The 17,516-nt window shown below is 43.8% G+C and overlaps 1 protein-coding gene across 3 annotated transcripts in view; it reads left to right on the forward strand.

Annotated features, from left to right (window-relative positions):
• The window catches only part of INVS (inversin), a 148,473-nt gene that overhangs the window by 128,268 nt on the left and 2,689 nt on the right, over nucleotides 1-17,516 (forward strand). For all 3 annotated transcript variants that reach the window (XM_026506130.4, XM_057313622.1, XM_057313623.1), the window contains 3 exons: nucleotides 3,255-3,972; nucleotides 14,748-14,977; nucleotides 15,748-15,822. In XM_026506130.4, coding sequence (XP_026361915.2) covers nucleotides 3,255-3,972; nucleotides 14,748-14,977; nucleotides 15,748-15,822 — 1,023 coding nt within the window. The remainder of the gene's footprint in view (nucleotides 1-3,254; nucleotides 3,973-14,747; nucleotides 14,978-15,747; nucleotides 15,823-17,516) is intronic.

The following is a 17,516-nucleotide window of genomic DNA, read 5'->3' on the forward strand; positions in this document are numbered from 1 at the left end:
CTTGAGAACCAGGGGAGCAGATGGTGTGAGGCCGAGTCCAAAGGCCTGAGAATCAGGGGGATGAGGGGGCTGATGGTATAGATTCTGATCCAATTCTGAAAGCCTGAAAACTAGCAGCACCTGTGTCTAAGGGCAGCTGTGTCCCAGCTCAAGCAAAGTGAGCAGATCTGCCCCTCCTCCACCTTTTTGTTCTATTGAGGCCCCCTCCACAGACTAGATGTTGCCCACCTGCATGGGTGAGGGCAGTCTTCTTTACTCAGTCTACCAATTCAAATGCTAATTTCTTTCCAAGACATCCTCACAGACACACGCAGAAATAATATTTTACCAGCTATCTGGTCAAGTTGACACATCATATTAACCATCACATTGCCGAGAGTCCCCTGTGCTCTGCCTGTGTGTCCTTCCCTCCCTCGAACCCCTAGCAACCACTGATCCATTTACTATCTCCATAGTTTTGCCCATTTCCAAAATGTCATATAGTTGGAATCATACAATAGGTAACCTTTTCAGATTGGCTTCTTTCACTTACTAATACGCACTAGTAATTTCCATACAAGGGAAGCAATGTTTCACTTAGGAATGTCCTCCATGGCTTGGTAACTCATTTCTGTTTGGCACTCGATTCATCTTCAGTTCATTTCTTTTTCGTGCTGAATAGTAGTCCATGGTCTCGATGTGCCACAATTTAGTCATCTATTCAGCTACTGAAGGACATCTTGGTTGCTTCCAAGTTTTGGAAATTATGAATAAAATTACTCTAAACATCCACGTGCAGGGTTTTGGGTGGACATAAATTTTAAATTCATGTGGGTCAATTACAAAGAGAACAACTGCTGGATGGCATGGGAAGAACAGTTTTGTAAGGAAATGCCCCACTGTCTTCCGAAGTGGCCGTACCATCGTGCATCCCCACCAGCAGCGAACGAGCGTTCCTGTTGCCCTTCACCCCCATCAGCCTTTGGCGTTGTCGGTGTCCTTGCGTTTCCACCATTCTGATAGGTGAGTAGCGGTACCTTGTTGTTTAATTAACTGGGGCTTCAGTGGTGTATGTGAAACATCAGAATGGTTCCAAGAGTCAGAATTATACAAGAAGATACACACAAAGAAGTATTGCTCCCCCTCACCCCCACCACCCAGTCCCATTTCCCTCTTTCTGCCCTTTTTCCTGCCCCATCACAGTAGGTACGCAATCTCTTTGGTTTCTGGTTTATCCTTTCTATATTTCTTTCATACAAATGAGCAGATACAAGTATATTTCCTTTTTTCCCCTTTGTCTTACATAAAGAGTAGCATAGTTTAGTTTTTTGCCCTGTGAAATGGTTATTTGAAAATCTGTTTCTGAAAACACATTATCTGGGTAACCGGTGTGTCTGTTTTATTGCCTCCCCCACTCCTTGAATATTGTCTTGTCTCCTTATCTGCCTGCATATTTTTCATTGAGTGGCAGACATTTAGTATAAAAATTTATAGAAATAACTTGAGACCTAGGATGATAGTAATTCCTCCAGAAAGGATTTACGTCGGCTTCTTGCAGACATTCAGAAGCATGAGCAATTCAAGTCTGAGCAAGCCAAACCTTAATCCAGTTTCCAATACTGAAATGATGTAAAGCTGCACTCAGTCCCTAGAAGGGTCAGTTTAGTACGAGTTCACCTTTTCTCCTAAGATACAGCCCTCCCGGGTTCCAGGACCAAAGAATGCTTCTTGGCAGGTCTTAGACTCCAGGTTCTGTCCTCCAAACCTTGAGGGGATGATTCAATTCTCCTAGGAATGTATGACCCCAAATGCCTTGTTCATCTCTGTTGGTTACCTGATTCCTCTGCATCTTGGCCCCATATTTTTTCTGTCTTGTTAGCTCTTTGATGCCTTCAGACAGCTGGTTTGTAATATTTTCTTTGGCTTTTCTATTGTCCTCAGTGGTCCCCAGTATGCCTCAATTCTGCCATTACGGAAGCAGAAGTTCCTTCATTGCTTTTTAAAATGAGTCTAAAATGTTTCATTTTAGGGATGCCTGGGTGGCTCAGTCAGTTGAGCGTCTGCTTTTGGCCCAGGTCGTGATCCCAGGATCCTGGGATTGAGTCCCACATTGGGCTCCCTGCTCCACAGAGAACCTGCTTTTCCTCTTCCTGCCACTCTCCCTGCTTGTCCACACACGCTCTCTCTCTCTGGCAGATAAATAAATAAAAATCTTTAAAAATAAAATGTTTCATTTTAGAGGTTGTGTTTAGTTCAGTTCTTTTTCAAATCTGTCTATTCTTTCCCCATATTTTTGAATTCTTTTGTTTAATCAGTTCATGTGCGTGTGTGTGCGTGTGTACACTCTTCTGTTAGCTGAGGTCTTGTTGATCTAATAGTGCTGTCGTGTCTGTTAACTCGTTCACAGTAGATTGTTACCTCATGCGTTTTATTAGTTTGGATGGGGAAGTCATGTTCCAAAGGACCCCTCTGTGTGGCCTGAGTTGAGGGAATGCCATGTCAAAGGAACACTGTTTGCTTCAATGAAGCATCCTGTGCCCCCATCCTGAGACTGGTTTTTATATTAATTTTTCCTATGGGTTGAGAATAAATGAATATGAAACCCACGTGAGGCACAGGACTTGGGTTTCAAATTCTCAAGGGAGACTCTCCCCCCCCCCCCATCCAGAACCCAGGCTAAGACAAATTTTCGTGTTGTTTCCCAGTGCTGGCAATTAGATTTTTTTTTTTTAATCTGGACTACCATTTCCCAAAGGATATACCCCCTTAAGAGTCCTGGCTTCATGCAAGGTCTTGGTTTTAACTAACTTTCTGCCTGCAAGACCTTGTTTTCTGTCCTTATCTGGATATTAAAACACAGCCAGATATTTCGTAAGACCAACTGTTGCCCATTCCATCACTATTACCTGCCCAGACGGTTGCTGGATCAGCTCACACACTTAACACCCTGATTTTCAGTTTTCTCTTTGTTTTTGGCCTCCCCTTTGTTGTTGGATTTCTTTTATTTTCTTGAAGACACTATGGTGCTTGTAAAAGAATGTTTATTATATTTTAGTCAGCATTGTCGTGGGAAGGCTTTCAGGTTACCTAACATTCCATTGCTAGAAATAGAAGCTAAACAGTTTTGTTTTGTTTTTTTCCTAATTAGAATCACTACTATCATGGTGATACTACAGGACAAGTCTGAGTATTTTATGTGAACAAATGAGCAGAACTGCCCTACTAGGCAGTTTGGGACAGTAAACATTCTTTCCCTTTTTCCCTGTCTCCCCAAGAATCATCCAGAGAACAGTCTAAAGGCCGATCTGCCTGTGTCCACTTCAGCCCCAGTGAAGGCAATGGTGGAAACAGACATCCAGGAGTCTCCTCTGTTGAGAAGTCCCGAGGTGAGACAGTTGGTGAGCCGCGGTGTGACAAGGGGAAAGGCTTCTGGAAGCAGCCTCCCTGTGTCAGGGTGGCTGGGCCTGATGAGGAAGGAGAGGACCCCAGCTGGGCAGCTGCAAGCCTTCCACAGCAGGATGGCCACCGGAAACCCAGCAGGCGGCAGGACACAGCACCCAAGGCCAAATGTGCCTCCCAGAAAAGACGCGTTCAAGAGCTCCGAGGAGGAAGGCACTCCCCAGCTGGTTCCAGCCGGCCTGGCAGTGCCAAGGGGGAGGTGGTCCATGCTGGGCAGAATCCTCTCCACCATCGAACACCAAGAAACAAAATGACACAGGACAAGCTCACAGGAGGGATCGACTCAGACTTGCCACAGAACACAGAGGTGTCGAGGTCAGGAGTCAGGAAGTCGGGAACATCTGCCCTGTCTGAGGACACTCAGACATCCAAGGAAACTGATCCAGCACCTGGTCCCCTCTCTGGGCAGAGTGTGAATATTGACCTTCTCCCCGTAGAGCTGCGGCTGCAGATAATCCAGAAAGAAAGAAATAGGAAAGAGCTGTTTCGCAGAAAGAACAAGGCGGCGGCGGTCATCCAGCGGGCCTGGAGAAGGTAGGAGACGGAGGTGCCATGGCTCCTCTGGGTCTGTGGTTGTCCTGATACTCCTAATGTCCTAACGGACACGCCCTGTGCTCTCTCCTTCTAGTGAGTTCCATGTGCTGGCATGACAAGTCCAATTTTACTGAGCGTGCCCCAAAAATTCACTCATGTATAGGTCCCTGTAAGTTACATTGGATAAGCTACTTGGAAGATGGTTTTGCCAAGAAAGTTAGGAAGCACCCAGGACAGCCTGATGTAAAGGAAAAGAGCCTCAGTTTGTAACCAGGAAGCCTGAGTTTCAGGTGTCTGACAAGGTAACTGATCTTTGCAGATCACGTGGCCTCCCTGACCTTCAGTTTTCTCATCTGTAAAACAGGCTTTTGTAATTGCTGTCCTGTCCTGTTTGGAGGGCAGGATGCTAGAATGAAATCATGTGCACTTTGTAAATTCTTAAAGCACCACACATGTAAGATATTTTCTTTTTCTTTTTATGTCTTTACTACCCAGGAATTAGTCATAGCCCGAGTACCTAAGCCAGGGCCTGGTCACAGTGGATTAAGTGGCTGACACAGATTACAAAACCCTGCAAAAGCACCTGCCACGCTGGGAGTGTGGGGTAGGTGCTAGGAGTAGTGGTGGAGGCGTCCTGACATACGGAGACAGATTCCTCCAGGGAGTCATCATGGGAGGGCTGGAGGAGTCCTTTGCTGCAAGTTTTTCACATATTTCATAATCTCCTTCATCTGCAGGCCCCACTAGGGCCTAAATCTAGATGAGGCCTTAGTCATGACCAGTGTCTGCAGGAGGGCTGGAGCCACTGCCCACAGGTGGGGCTCAGGTGGCCTCCATCTCCAGAGAGAGGAAGGTCGATGCGGGAACAAAGCAAGCAAATCACTGCGAGCACAGGTGTGCCACATGTCAACACCCCTGTCAGGAGATAAAAGGGCCAGAGAGCCCCTGCTGTTGGCAGAGAGAGGAGAGAGTGGGAGAGGTTCTCGGGAGATCCAGGGAGAGGCCTTGGGGACTATGGTGCCAAGGACTGCCTGGCTGGGAGCCAGGCGATCTGCTCCACGCGGCCACGGCCTCTGCTGCAGTCCGTCCTCGGGTCTGTTCAAGCCGCGGCCTTAGAAAGTCATCTCCCCGCCGACCCCCCTTGCTCTCCCAGCCACCCTGGGAATCTGTCATCACAGGGATCCGCGTCCCCGTTCCTCAGGCGAGCGGAGTGTCTCAAGAAAAACGACTTGTCCGAGTGGTACAGATGGGGCACTTGAAGCTCCGACTCAGGGGCCCTTCCCATACGTTCTCATCAAGGTAGCGCGTGCTGTGCTCAGAGTCATGGTGGCGGAGGCAGGCCTCCTGCCCGTCACCTCAGAACGGGCCGGAGCAGGAGCTGCATGGATGGCGCTCACACGGGTCAAGGTAATGTGACGGGGGATGTTGTTACTACTGTCGCAGATACTAGTCGTCAGCGTTGATGAGGTGCTTGTGCCGGGTGCTGTTCTAAGTAGTTTTGCCTGTGCTGATTTAATCCTCGCAGTGACCCTATGAGGTAGATACTGTGCTTGTCCCCATTTCACGGAGGAGGAAGCTGAAGCACAGAGAGGTTAATAAACCCACCACGGTTACAGAGCTACGAGGTGCCAGGGCGGGCTTGGGGCAGAGGTAGTCTGCCTCTGGAGCCACAGATGGGAGCGGTCCTTGCTCCCCCTCCTTGGGGAGTTATGCCAGACGTGCACTGGCTACCGTCCCAGAGGAACTTTTTAAGTATTTCGGCTGAAACCTGGGACCTCAACAAGCCAGCAAGATTTGCCCCATCAGGCCCCACAGCTGCTCCCTAGCTGAAATGCCTTCCCATCAAACTATTCTTTGCCTCCTTTGAAGAGTCAGAAGCTGACAGGTCCTGTCCATAAGTGTCCAGAGCAGCAAATGAGCCTTCAGTCATCCCCGAGAACACTGGGCTCACAGTCTGTGTGCCCAGCTGGGGAGGCAATTACACAGCCCTCTGGCTGCACCACTGTGCCGTTCCGAGACCTGGGACGTTGACTCCCAGAGGGACTGTGGGATACTGCACGTTGTGGGAAGTTGCATGTCTGGTGACACTAAAAACGCTCTTACTGATTCTGTTATATAGCCTCATGCATCCTCCACTTTAAGGCCAGGAGCCCAAGGCGGTGTCCTGGGACAGTGTGTGGTGTCTGACACCAAAGCCAGGGAGCAGCGAGGGGGGTAGGGAACAGGTTTGGCACATAACTGCTCCGCAGAGGCAGCCTGTCGTTAGGGGACGTGCTGAGGACAGAGACAGGCCGACTGGGAAATGCGCAAGGACAGGGCGAGCAGAGGGAACCGTGGACCCTGAGGACAGTCACTGAGGCTGAGGCTTACGGTGTGAGTCTTGGAAGGTGAATTAGCAAGGATGGGCTGGACCGTAAGAAGAGCTGTGAGCCCTGGCCTGAACGGGGTGACTGGGCATCTTAGGGCTCCCAGCAAACCAGGAGTGCTGTTTTCCTTGAGGATGGCAGAACGGAGGCTATTCCCCTGAGCCCTGGGACCAACCTGTCATCTGGACACAGAAGTCTGCATACCAGCACTGATTGGGTGGAAGCTGTACCCGCTGAAAGCCAACACGTGGGCTTCCCAGTGAGTTTTCTGCCCGCAGCGAGAAGGGTGTGGAAGATGCTTGGCGTCACAAACCAAAGCAGCTGAACTATGGAGCAGTGCTGCCCGTATCTCCAGCTTTTCTCCAGAGTTGGCTTCTTGGAAATGTGATATATATTCTAGTAGGGAGATGCCATGGTTTGGCATGCTACAGGAAAAAGAAGAATTATGCAGTTTGAGTGAAATCAGCCTTGAGGGCAAGAGAGAAGGGCTGCACCTAGCATCACAAGATTTTTTAGCAGACTTTAGGAAGACATCATTTCTCATTTGGTGTATTGCAAAATCAGGCATAGGGCCTGTCTCTGCAGCGCCTTTAGGCTCACTAGTAATTAATCAGCTACTAACCAGATAAAGAACACTGATGCAGCTTTCCTAGGAAGGCTCCAGAACAGCTGTGTTCAATAAGAAGTTTAGGAGAGCATGTGGGATCGACACCATCAAATAAACGCCAGATGTAAAGACAGCGGTCATCCCCATGCCCCTCCCCTCTCTCCCAACCCAGGCCCCACCCTCCAACAGAATGAACTTGGTAAAATACAGCCCTTACTTTTGCCACCCCCCTTTTTTAAAGACATTTATTTATTTTAGAAAGAGTGCCCGTGCACGGGGGAGAGGGGCAGAGGGAGAGAGAGTCCTAAGCAGACTCCACACTGAGCACAGAGCCCAACATGGGGCTCAGTCTCACAACCCTAAGATCATGACCTGAGCCTGAATCAAGAGCTGGACACAACCAACTGAGCCACCCATGTGCCCCATTTTTGCCACCCTTTTTAAAAAACCTCAGCAGATCACCAAGTACACAGTACAGATCAAAGTCCTTAGCAGGATTTGGCCGTTGGGCGAGACAGCACCGCGTTTGAATGTTGGCCTCTCCTGGCTCTAGCGGTGAGACCTTCTGCAAGTTTCTCAGCCTTTCTCCCCACCAGTTTCACTGAGATGTAATTGACATATAGCCTTGTATAAGTTTAAGGGCACAGCATAATGACTTGACTTGCATATATGATTCATATGAAATGATTACAATAAGTTTAGTTAGGATCCCTCATCTCCTGTAGATATTAAAAAGAAGCAGGGGAAAAATTGTTTTTTTTCCTTGTGATGAGAACACTTAGGATGCTCTCAACAACTTTTATATATACTATAAAGCAATGTTAGCTATAGCCACCATGTTGTACATTATATCCCCAGTACTTACTTATCTCGTAACTGGAAGTTTGTATGTTTTGATCACCATCACCCAATTCCTCCTCCCCTCACCCCCTACCTCTGCTAACCACAAATCTGATCTTTTTTTTTTTTTTTTCTAAGATTCCGCATGTAAGTGAAATCTCATAGTATTTATCTTTCTCTGGCTTTTTTCACTTAGCATACTGCCCTCAAGATCCATCCATGTTGTCACAAATGGCAGGATTTCCTTCTTCTTTATGGCTATTGTATATATACAATTACTTTTTCATTCATCCATGGATGGACACTTAGGATTTTCCATGTCTTGGCTATTGCAAATAGTGCTACAGTGAACATGGGGATGCAGATATCTCAACGTAGTTTTTCATTTTCTTCACTCTATAACCCCAGAAGTGGAATTAATGGGTCATATGTAGTTCTATTTTTAATTTTTTGAGAAAAATTCAGTTTCCATAGTGGCCAAACCAATTTATTCCACTAACAGAGCACAAGGGTTCTGGGTTCCGTTTTCTGCACATCTTGCCAACATTTGTTATCTCGTCCTCTGATAATTGCCATCCTACCAGGCAGGATGTGATCTCTCATTGTGGTTTTGATTTGAATTTCCGCTAGGATTAATGATGTTGAGCACCTTCTCATGTACCTGTTAGCTATTCAGGTATCTTCTTTGGAAAAATGTCTGTTCAGGTCCTTTGCCCATTTTTTCAATGGATTAGTTGGGATTTTTTTTTTTTACTAGTTAAGTTGTAGGAGTTATTGTTTTAGATAATAACCTCTTATCGGATATATGATTTGTAAATATTTTTCCCAGTCCACAGATTATTTTCATTTTGTTGATCATTTATTTCGCTGTGCTTAAGCTTCTTACTTTGTAGTTCTGCTTGTTTTGTTGTTTGTGCTTTTAGTGTCAAATCCAAAATATCATTGGCAAGATATCTGTTAGGGAGCTTTTTTCCTGAGTTTTCTTTTAGGAATTTCTGGTCTCACATTTACGTCTTTTTAACCCATTTCTAGTTAATTTTTGTCAGTGGTCTAAGATAAGGGCCTAGGTTCACTCTTTTGCATGTGAATATCCAATTCTTCCAGCACCATCTATTAAGCAATTGTCTTTTTCTCCATTGAGTATGCTTGGCTCCCTTGTCAAATATAGTTGACCTTATATGCATGGGTTTATTTCTGGGCTCTTAATTCTCTTTCATTAGTCCAGGCATCTGTTTTTATGTGGGTGCCATACTGTTTTGATTATTGTAACCTTATAATATAGCTTGAAATCAGGAAGTATGATGCTTCTCCCTTTGTTCTTCTTTCTCAGGATTGCTTTGGCTACTTGGGGTCTTTTATAGTTCCATATAAATTTTAGAATTGTTTTTTTCTACTTCTGTAAAAAAAAATGCCATTGGAATCTTGATAGGGATTGCAGTGAATTTATAGATGGCTTTGGTTTCTGTGGATGTTTTAATAATATTCTTCCAATCCAAGAACACACAGTAACTTTCCACTTATTTTTGTCTTCAGTTTATTTCATCAGTGTTTTGGAGTTTTCAGTGTAGAGATCTTTCATCTCTTTAGTTGAATTTATTCCTATTTTACTGTTTTTGATGCTATTATAAATGGGATCGTTTTATTACTTTTTCAGATAATTTGTTGTTAGTGTATAGAAATACCACTTATTTTTGTATGTTAATTTTGTATCCTACAACTTCACTGAATTTGTTGATTAGATCTAACAGCTTCTGGTGGAGTCCCTAAGTTTTTATATATATAAAATCATCTGTAAATAGAGATAGATTAACTTCCTTTCCTTATGTGATGTCTTTTCTTTCTCTTGCTTATTGCTCTAGCTAGGATTTCCAGTACTGTGTTGAATAGGAGTTGAGTGGACACCCCTGTCCCCTTCCTAATCTCAGAGGAAAAGTTTCCAACTTTTCACCATTGAGTTTGACGTTAACTGTGGACTTGTCATATGTGACCTTTATTATGTTGAGGTATATTACTTCTGTACCTAATTTCTTAAGTCTTTATCATGAACCAGATGTTAAATTTTGTAAAATGCTTTTTCTGCTTCTATTGAGATAATCATGTTTTTCTTTCATGCAATTCATGTGATGTAGCACTTTGATTGATTTTATGTATGTTGAACTATCTTTTCATTTCAGGGGTAGATCCCACTTGATCAGGGTGAATGATCCTTTTAATGTGCCAGTGAACTCAGTTCCTGCTATTTTATTGAGAACTTTTGCATCTATATTCATTAAGAGTATTGCCTTGTAGTGTCCTTTGGTCTTTGGTATCAGGGTAATGCTGGCCTCATAAAAGGAATTTGGGAGTGTTCCCTACTCTTTTTCTTTGGGAAGGGTTTTAAGTGGATTGGCATTAATTCTTTTTTTTTTTTTAAGATTTTATTTTTAAGCAACCTTTACACCCAACATGGAGCTTAAACCTACAACCCCAAGATGGAGAATAACATGCTCTACTGACTAGGCCAGCAGGTGCCCCAGCATTAATTCTTCTTTAAATGTTTGGTAAAATTCACCAGCCATCTGGTCCTGGGCTTTTCTTCATTGGGAGGTTTTTGATTACTGATTCAATCTCCTTACTAGTAATTGGTCTATTCGCATTTTCTATTTCTTCTTGACTCAGTGTGAGTAGGTCGTATGTTTCTAGTAACTTCCATTTCTTCTAGGTTGTCCAGTTTGTTGTATAGTTGTTCACAGTAGTCTTATGGTCCATTGCCTTTCTATGGTATCAGTTGTAATGTCTCCTTTTTCATCATAATTTTGTTGATTTGCATCAATCTCTTCTTTCCTTGGTTAGTCTAGCTGAAGGTTTGTCAACATTTTTTTTTTCAAAAAATCAACTCTCAGTTTTGATAATCTTCTCTACTGTCTTCCTGCTATTTCATTTATTTCTGCTCCAATCTTTATTTCCTTCTTTCTGTCACTTTGGGCTGTTTGTTCTTTTCCTACTTTATTAAAGTATAGGGTAGGTTATCTATTTGAGATCTTTCTTGCTTCCTAACATAGGCATTTATTGCTATGAAGTTCCCTCTTAAAAATTGTTGCTGCATTCCGTAAGTTTTGGTGTGTTGCATTTCCATTTTTTGTTTGCTGCAAGATACTTTGTTTTCCCTTTGATTTCTTCTTTGGTCCATTGGTTGCTCTGAAAAATGTTAATTTCCATGTACTAGTTTTCCTCCTCCTGATTTCTAGTTTCATACACCTGTAGTCAAAGAAGATACTTGGTATGGTTAGAGTCTTCTTGAATTTGCCAACACTTGTTTTGAGACCTAAGATATGGTCTCTCCTAGAAAATGCCCTATGTGTACTTGAGAAGAATGTCTATTCTGTTGTTGGATGTAATGTTCTATATGTCTGTCAGGTCAAATTGATCTATAGTGTTACTCAAATACTTTTTCTTTATGATGCTCTATCTGGAATGATCTATCCATTTTTGAGTATGGGGTATTAAAGTTCTCAGCTATCATTGTTGTTTATTTCTGCCGTTAGCTGTCAGTTTTTGCTTTTATATATTTAGGTGCTCCAACACTGGGCACACAAATATTTACAAATATATCTTCTTGATGGATCGACCTTATTATCATTATATAATGGCCTTCTTTGTCTCTTTTTACTATTTTTAAAGTCTGTTCTGATAGAGCTACCTGTGCTTTTTTGTTACCATTTGCTTGAAATATCTTTTTCCATCCCTTCACTCTGTCTGTGCATGTCTCTAAGACTAAACTGGGTCTCTTATAGGCAGCATATCATTGGACCTTTTTTTTTTTAATCCATTCACCCATTCTGCGTCTTTTGGAGGATTTAATTCATTTACATTTGAAGTAATTATTGATAAGGACTTAACTATTGCAATTTTGTTCATTGTTTTCTGGCTATCTTATAGAACTGTTTTACCTTGTTTCTTATCCTGTCGTGTGTGTTCTGATGTCTTTTGGAATCTCTATGCTTTGACTTCTTTATTCTTTTGTATAATTAGCAGAGGTTTTTCCCTTGTGGTTACAAAATATCTTCTAGTTATAACACCCTAAACCGATAACAACTTAACTTCAATAGCACTCCTAAACACCTTAGCTTATTGATGAAGTTTACATATTTTTTATATTGTATATCCAATAACAGACTACTGTAGTTGTATTTTTACTAAGTTTTTAAACTTCTCAAAAAATTTTATTTATTTTAGTGCGGGATGGGGGCGGCAGAGGGAGAGGGAGATAGTCTTAAGCAGACTCTGCACTGAGCACAGAGCCCGAGGCAGGGTTCAATCTCATGACCCTGAGGTTGTGACCTAGGTCAAAACCAAGAGTTGGACACTTAACCAACTGTGTGACCCAAGCGCCCCTAAGTTTTTAAATGTTTACACTAGAGTTGAAGTACATTATGCACAACCATTATATTACAGATTCTAATTTTGACATGTTTACCATTACCAGAGAGTTTCATGCTACCCTCTTATTTATGATACTAACTAGCATCCTTTTACTTCCACTCAATTCCCTTTAGCATTTCTTAAAAGGAAGGTCTAGTGATCGTGGATTCTTTTAGCTTGTTCTTTATCTCTCCTTATTTCTGAAAGACAGCTATAGAATTCTTGAGTTTTTTCCTTTCATATTTTGAATATATCATCCTATTCTTTCCAGGCCTGAAAAGTTTTTGAGAAATGCATTTATAGTCTTATGGAAGTTGCCAATTTCATTTGGTTGTGTCTTCTTGTAGTTCACTGAACTTCTTTAAGGGGGTTCTGAATTTTTTGCATAACAATTCATAGATCTTTATTTAGGGTTATCAGAGTTTTATTAGTTTCCTTTGGCAGTGTCACGTTTACCTGATATTTTGTGATTGATTCTAGATGTTGCTAAGTGGTCTTCTCTTCCAGACTTTACAGGTTTGCTTTAGCCAAGACAGTTCTTCCCAGGCAGCTCAGTTTGGGTTTCTGGACATGTCTACTAGTAACATCCTTAGGCAGGTGGAACTTGCTATTAGAGCAGTCTATTTTGGGGCAAGGGAATCTCTTGAGTGTGTACTACTGCTTGAGAGCAGTTAGATAGGACTGCTGGGTTGGTTCTCTGCCCAAGTGAGGCTTTAGGGTGGGCTCTGCAGTTGCCTGGGGTTTCTGGTCAGGCTTACTAGATGGTTGGCTGGCTGCGTACTAGACTTAACAGTAGGCGGGACTATGAATTCACTTCCCTGAACTGGCAGGGCAGCAGGACAGGCCCCAAGGCCTGCACAGCTTGTTCGGGGACTCAATCAGACAAGATTATACATTGAATTCCCTGGCCGGATGGGGCCACCAGTTTTGCTCTGCAGACATGGATAGAGGCAGGCTGTGCTTTCTACTTAAGTGCCACTGTAAGAAGGGCTGTTAGATGGGCCACATAGCTTCCTGTGTGCTTTGGCTAGGCTTCCTGGTCAGATGGGCTGAAGGGTGTATTCAGCAATGGCTAGGGCTACAAATTACCTTCCCTGCCCATGCAGAGCTGGAGAACTGGCTCAAAGGCCTAAAAGCTCTATGTGGTTGACTCAAGCTGACCTGTATCCCAAACTCCCTGGCTATACAGGGCCACTACCTTTGCTTTGCAAATAATCACCTCTGCCTGCTGCACCTCCCTGCTTGAGTGTTGCAGGGCTATGCAGCTTCCAGATGTTCTGGCCAGGCTTTGATCAGGCAGGGCCAGAAGCTACACTCACGTGTGGGCCAGGCTATGCCTCAGCTCCCCTGCCTGAGCTGAAGCAGACCAGACTGCAAGGGTGACAGGGCTCCTTTGAGGGCCACAATCAGGCACCCTGCTGTGTTCCCTGGTCAGACTACCCCTCTGTTTTGGCTCTGCAGATAAGCAAAATTTAAGGTTGGGACTACTACTTGGGCACTGCAGGTAGGAACTTGCTCTGCCAACTTCCACGTGCTGGTTGCTTTAAGCCCTTCCCTTCTCCATCAGTCAGATCCCCAGTGGTCAAGCCCTACAGATTCCCTGGCAATCCTCATGGGTGAGACCAGCATGGGGGAGCTAGATTCCACTCCAGGTTCTTTTCCCGTTTGAGGAACCGTACAAAGGCTCAGGGCAGACATTTTGGTGTGGTGCTACACCAGCCTGGTGGGGGGCTAGTGCAGTCAGCATGTAGCTTTTCCTCATGTCCTGATGCAGTGTGTCTGGTCTCTTGTGGTGCAAGGGGCTGCAGCCTCACTCCCATGTTCTAGAACTTTCTCAGGAGTGTCTTATCTCTGAAGAGTTAATTTTCTTGTAAGGGGAAGCAAAGTCAGGAACAACCTATTTTCCCACCTTGGTAACATCCCATCTACTCAGCCTTTACCAGACACCTCATGTCTGCCTCATGGACTTATTTTCAGCTTAATCATAAGGAAAATGCCTGATATGTAACAGGCTCTGAACAAATGTTGGCTCCTTCCACAGTGTAGCGTAGCCTTCCATTCTTCCTTCGCCAGATACACAGTGCTTTATACACATCTCATTACTGATTTCCCTGGCACACATGCCCACACCTCTGCTTATGCCAGTTCTGCTGCCTATAGTACCCTTCTCTGCCTGGTTAAGCTCCTATGCATCCTTTAAAACCCAGCAAAACGCCAGTCTTGTAAAGCCTTACCAGACCACCACCAATTTCCAGTCCCACATTGTCCCATGCCATCTAGCTCCGCATTCTTGCACAGTACTTCTCATACTGCACTTACTTGTTTACACATTGGCCCGACTGACCCTGAAGGCAGACAACGGATTCCTAGTTCAGGACGTGTTTGATGATTTAAAAAAGAATTCAACATTAAACATACTGCCACTACAAAGTAGGAATGGGAGCTTAAATGAATCTCCCAGTTCAGCAAGTATTATTCCTATAGCTTCCAGGAACCTTAAGGAAACTTAAGATTCACAGTGTTGTGATCTTAAAGCCTCTCCCCTCTTTTGACCCCACCAGCTACCAGCTTAGGAAGAGCCTGTCCCACCTTCTGCATATGAAGGAGCTTGGAGCCAGAGATGTGGACAGATGGAACCGAGAGTGCCTGGCACTGCTGCTCCAAATTTGGAGGAAGGAACTGGAACTAACCCCCCTAAAGACCACTGCAGTAACCAGGACCACCAAGAGTCCATCTAAGGGCAGCTCAGGCACAAAGTCCACCAGGCACTTGGTACTCAAGCAAATCTATGGTAATTGTCCTTTGGGCACTCTGTAGTTAACACCCCCAGAGTGTTCCAACAGTATTGAAATGGGATTTAACTACAATAGGCAAACCTCCATTCAGATAGGAACTTTCTTATTCTATTCCCAGGCACCAAGAGAATTCTTAGCACCCCCATTTAATGCCTCCCCTCCAGCAATTCTGGGTCAGAATTGGTTTCATGATGCATTCTGGCATCTCAACCCAGAGAGACTCCCAGCCAAGAGGTCTTCTGCTAGTCTTCATTACTGAAAGCCTCACCCTTTAAACCCCTCCAGACCACTGCTTGGGTCCTTCCCCTTACATTACCCATTTGGAGGGCTCCGGGAGCAGGAAGACCCTGTCTGCCTCACTTTGACCTTTCTTATGCTAAGACAGTACAGAGTTGCCCCTTCTGTGGGAATGCCCCAGACCCATGCACTACAGTAAATACTTGTTCAGCAGATGAGCTGCTTTAGATGGAAACATTCTGAGCTCTGGAAAAAGTCCATCCAAATAAACCCAGCAGAGAACAAGCCTGGCTAGCTCCCCAAAAGAAAAATGTTGAGCCAAGGCTCCTTTAGAAACAGACCTGCAGCCCAGGCAGCAAAATTTTAGGACTTTACCCTTGGCCTACATGGTATTTCCACACCGTACATACCTAATTTATCTTGGCAGATACCAACAAGCTCAAGCCTTTACCTCAATAAGGAATTTAGAACTTGGTTAGGCTATAGCTGTCATGGTCAGAGAGAAATGGTCACTGTTGGCTGATTTCAGGTTGTTCTCAAGAAGGGAAAGTACCTCATCCCACAAGATCTTCCAGAGCTCTTTCTGTGCTGCGTCTCAATTCAGGTAAGGTAGCCAGTGCACTGGCAAAACAGACTGGGAAGATGATGTGGGGAAGCATTTGCCTTGTTTCATCCCCAAAGGTGTTAGATATTAGAACAGAGATTGCCAAGGGTTTCCAGTGGTCATTTGATTTGAGATATGCACATTTTTCGTTCCCTTTTCATGGAATCATTACTGCAGTCAACATGTCTCCATAACAGGCAAGTTATTTTCACAACCACAAGTTATTGTTAACTCTCTATCTCCAGTAGAGACAATAAATGGTACCTATTATTGATCACTTTTACTTATTCACATAAAGAGAGAAATGAAAATACCGTCATTCTTCAAAGTAATACCTTGGGGAATTCTTACTCCATATTGGTTTCACATTAAGGTTCTTCATCTCCTTCTCAAAGTTAAGTTCCTTAATCACAAATTCTGGCTTTTGTGGCCCTGTGAGGAGGACATTTAATATTTAATAACATGTCCTGCTCAGGCTTCACTGTGCACGATTTCACCCATACAGAAGCTCAGGGAACTTTCTTTTCAGCCATAAGACAAGAGTGTTTTACTCAGGGCCCCCTTCATTCACACCAGCATTAAATTTGGGTGATAAGTTCAGTGCTGTCAGCAGTTAATGTCAGATCCAGTGTTGCTCATGGTGGCTGTGGCAACACAGTCCCCCCACCCTGACCGATCCAGTCGTCCTGCAGGAACAGAGTGCAGCTGGGAAGGTGAACAATGACTGTCAGCATGAACTTTAACATTCATTTAGTTTTTGATGTGGAGAAAACCTGGAGGTGGGGGACAGAGTAATTACTGCCCAATCTTTAACAAGAGTTGGGCAACTCATGTAATATAGGCAGGCTGATCAGGGAGTAGTGGGTAGGGTAGTTACAACTGTAGACCTCGATTCCTTTGAAAGTTTCCATGTAAAAAAGAAAACTTTTGTTCTACTTGAATGAACTGAAAATTAGTTTCAAAAACAGTGGTCAAATAGAACTACCAGAGAATTAGCATTTAGATAATCAGACTATTCTGTACTCCGTCTCAAGAGAAAAATCCAGGACTATCAGAAATCTTAAAAATGAAGGGCTTTAGAAGCATAAAAGGTTAACTAAAGGGCAAAATAAACAAATTCAAATACTTAGTGGTTTCTTGGGATTTCATATAAATAGCTTGTTTGTTCTACACATAGAATTCTTACTGGCCTGAAAACAGACAAGGACTGAAGAAAATCTTTTCCTAACCCTAAACTTGGAACACTAGGTTTTGTTAGGTCCACCCATCCGCATTAAGCATTAACTAGCGAATCAGGCTGATTGTCAAGGCTGCTAACTAGTTTGCTGGAGCCAGTATGTGTTTTTATACAGAAAACACGTCTATAAATAATTTCCATGGAAATGGGCACACAGATTTCTGCAGTGTAGCTATCACAGATGCCAAACTGAACCAAGAGGAGAACATTAATTTTGGTCCTCTCCATGAATAAAAATGTTAGTTCATTTTTTTGCTTTGAGAATTCCCGAGGGTTAAGGATCTTCTGATTTCTTCACTGTCCTGTTCAGTTTTAGAAAATTATTTGGCACATAGTACATGTTAAAATATTTGAGTGAAGATTGTTGCTCCCAACCTCCGATGTAAGGAGAGGCTTTAGAAGTGCCTTTACCTCTCTAAAGAGGAAGCAGAAAGTCAGCTGGATATCGCAAGTATAT

The sequence above is a fragment of the Ursus arctos genome, unplaced genomic scaffold, assembly GCF_023065955.2.
Source record: "Ursus arctos isolate Adak ecotype North America unplaced genomic scaffold, UrsArc2.0 scaffold_18, whole genome shotgun sequence".
Taxonomy (NCBI): Eukaryota; Metazoa; Chordata; class Mammalia; order Carnivora; family Ursidae; genus Ursus; species Ursus arctos.